The sequence below is a fragment of the Palaemon carinicauda genome, chromosome 5, assembly GCF_036898095.1.
Source record: "Palaemon carinicauda isolate YSFRI2023 chromosome 5, ASM3689809v2, whole genome shotgun sequence".
In the NCBI taxonomy this organism is placed as follows: Eukaryota; Metazoa; Arthropoda; class Malacostraca; order Decapoda; family Palaemonidae; genus Palaemon; species Palaemon carinicauda.
In genome coordinates, this window is record NC_090729.1 from 17115169 (window position 1) to 17117513 (window position 2345).

The following is a 2345-nucleotide window of genomic DNA, read 5'->3' on the forward strand; positions in this document are numbered from 1 at the left end:
TGGCACCAGATCGATTGGTAGCTGCCAAATAGACGTTCGCCAAAATGGAAGAAATGGGCTTTTGCCAAACGGTCTCCAGCCCATGGTCGTCACCCTTACACATCATCCTGAAGAAAGACTGCTTCCTCCGTCCGTGTGGGGATTACTGGCCCCTGAACAGGCAAACAGAATCGGATCACTACCCCCTCCTAAACCTCGCCAATGTGACCTCCTACCTGAGCAAAGCAAATGTTTTCTCCACGCTCGACCTCTTGAATGGGTATTATCAGGTGCCTATGAACCCAAAAATCTCCCCAAGATCGCCATCACCACTTCCTTCGTGACATACACCTTCAATTACTTCTTTTTTGGCCTTTGTAATGCTGGGTCTACTTTTACACGTCTCATGGATGCCATCTTAGGGGACCTCCCCTTTTGTGTATGTTACATGGACAACATACTTGTGTTCTCTTCCTCAATAGAGGAACACTTCTGTCACATGCACATCGTGTTCGACTGCCTACAACAAAACGGCCTTGTAGTCCGGTACGACAAGTGAACCTTTTGCGCTAAGGAAGTGTCATTCTTAGGGCACCACATCACTCCTGAAGGAGGTAGCATCCTTCCAGAACTTCCCCACGCCCTTGACTGTCAAAGCATTATAAGAATTTTTGGGCATTATCACCTATTATCACTGTTTTCTGCTAGCCATTGTCACCACTCTTGCTCCCCTCTACGCCTCCCTCAAGGGCAAATCAAAAGACCTGAAGTAGGGTCCCCTTCAAGAAGCGGCCTTTTGCAACGTCCCACATGCATCTCTCCATCTCTCCACCGATACCAGTGACGTCGCTATTGGTGCAGTACTCAAACAGGTAGCCAACTGCTCGCCCTGCCCATTGGCCTTCTTTATCAGAAAACTGTCCAAGGCAGAATCGTGCTATTCTACCTTTGATCGCGAATTGCTGCTGATGTACTTGGCTGTCTGTCACTTTTGCCATTTCTTAGAAGGTATGCCCTTCGGCATTCGCACAGACCACATAAATCTGGTGGACGTCTTCACTCGACAGTTTGACGCATGGTTCGCCCGTCAACGTGGACATCTCTCCGCCATAGCTGAATACAATTGCACCCTTTAACACATCCTTGGGAAAATTAATCACATTGCAGATGCCCTGTCAAGAAACATGATGGCCGCCGTTCAACTGAGATTGGATTACAATGCTTTGGCTGTAGCCCAACGACAGGATCCAGAGTATCAAGCATGTATGACATCCTGCACATCCCTCCATTGGGAAGACGTCCCCCATGATGACTCCAACACTACCCTCCTCTGTGAAGTCAGTACTGGTAGACTGCGACCGGGGATTCCTGCTTCCATAGCACCGATAGGTATTTGATTTCATTCACTGCCTTTTACATCCCTCGCAGCGTTCTACTGCACAGCTGATGAAGACGATGTTTTTGTTGCACAGCATTACTAAGAATTCTAAGGATTGGGTCCGCCCCTGTACTTCTTGCCAAGCTTCCAAAGTACATCGACACACAGTTTCAGGAGTGAATAGCTTTCCTCAACCTCAGCGTCGTTTCACCCGCATTCACGTCGACGTTGTAGGCCCCTACCCATATCACAAGGACATCGTTACTTGTTTGCTGTCATCAGCAACTCCAATCGTTGGCCTGAAGCCATTCCCATGGAAACTGCAACGTCCGCCTCATGTATATCGGCATTACTCTCAGTATGGATAGCAAGATTTGGTGTCCCTGAGCATATTACTTCTGACAGAGGTACCACTTTCACCTCTCAATTGTGGACACCTTTAGCGAATATCCTGGGCATCACTCTAATTCAGACAACTGACTACAATCCTGCAGCCAAAGGAATGGTTGAACATTTTCATCTCACCCTCAAAGCAGCTTTGATGTCCCGCTGCAAGGACTCCAACTGGTTTACTCAGCTTCCCTGGGTCCTCCTGGGCCTAAGGACCACTTGTAAAGATGCCCTGGACATCTCGGCATCTGAATTTTTTCCTTCTGCAACCTCCTCAGACGATCTCCAGCGCATATGTCACGTCATGGGAAAATTTACTCCATGCCGCCAGATTTAGAAGCCCCCAGCGTAGCATCACATACCAACAAACTTGCACTCTGCAACGCACGTGATCCTACACAACAACACTAGCAAGCCACCGCTAACGCCCCCTTATACGGGCCCTTTCCTTGTGATCAGACGCAATCCGAAAGCATTCCTACTAAACATTTGTGGCAAAGAAGACTGGATCTCCATTGATCGTCTAAAACCTACTTATCCCCAGCCAGACAACCCGCCTACAGTTCACCCCTTTAGATCAGGGCGCCCTAATTAACAT

The 2345-nt window shown here is 48.4% G+C and overlaps 1 protein-coding gene across 1 annotated transcript; it reads left to right on the forward strand.

Moving 5' to 3' along the window:
• The first annotated feature begins 82 nt into the window (after positions 1–82).
• LOC137640786 (uncharacterized) lies at positions 83–2084 on the forward strand. Its single transcript, XM_068373258.1, has 3 exons — positions 83–160; positions 299–525; positions 1592–2084. The coding sequence occupies exons 1-3, from the start codon at positions 83–85 to the stop codon at positions 2082–2084; spliced, it is 798 nt and encodes a 265-aa protein (XP_068229359.1).
• Positions 2085–2345: the final 261 nt, after the last annotated feature.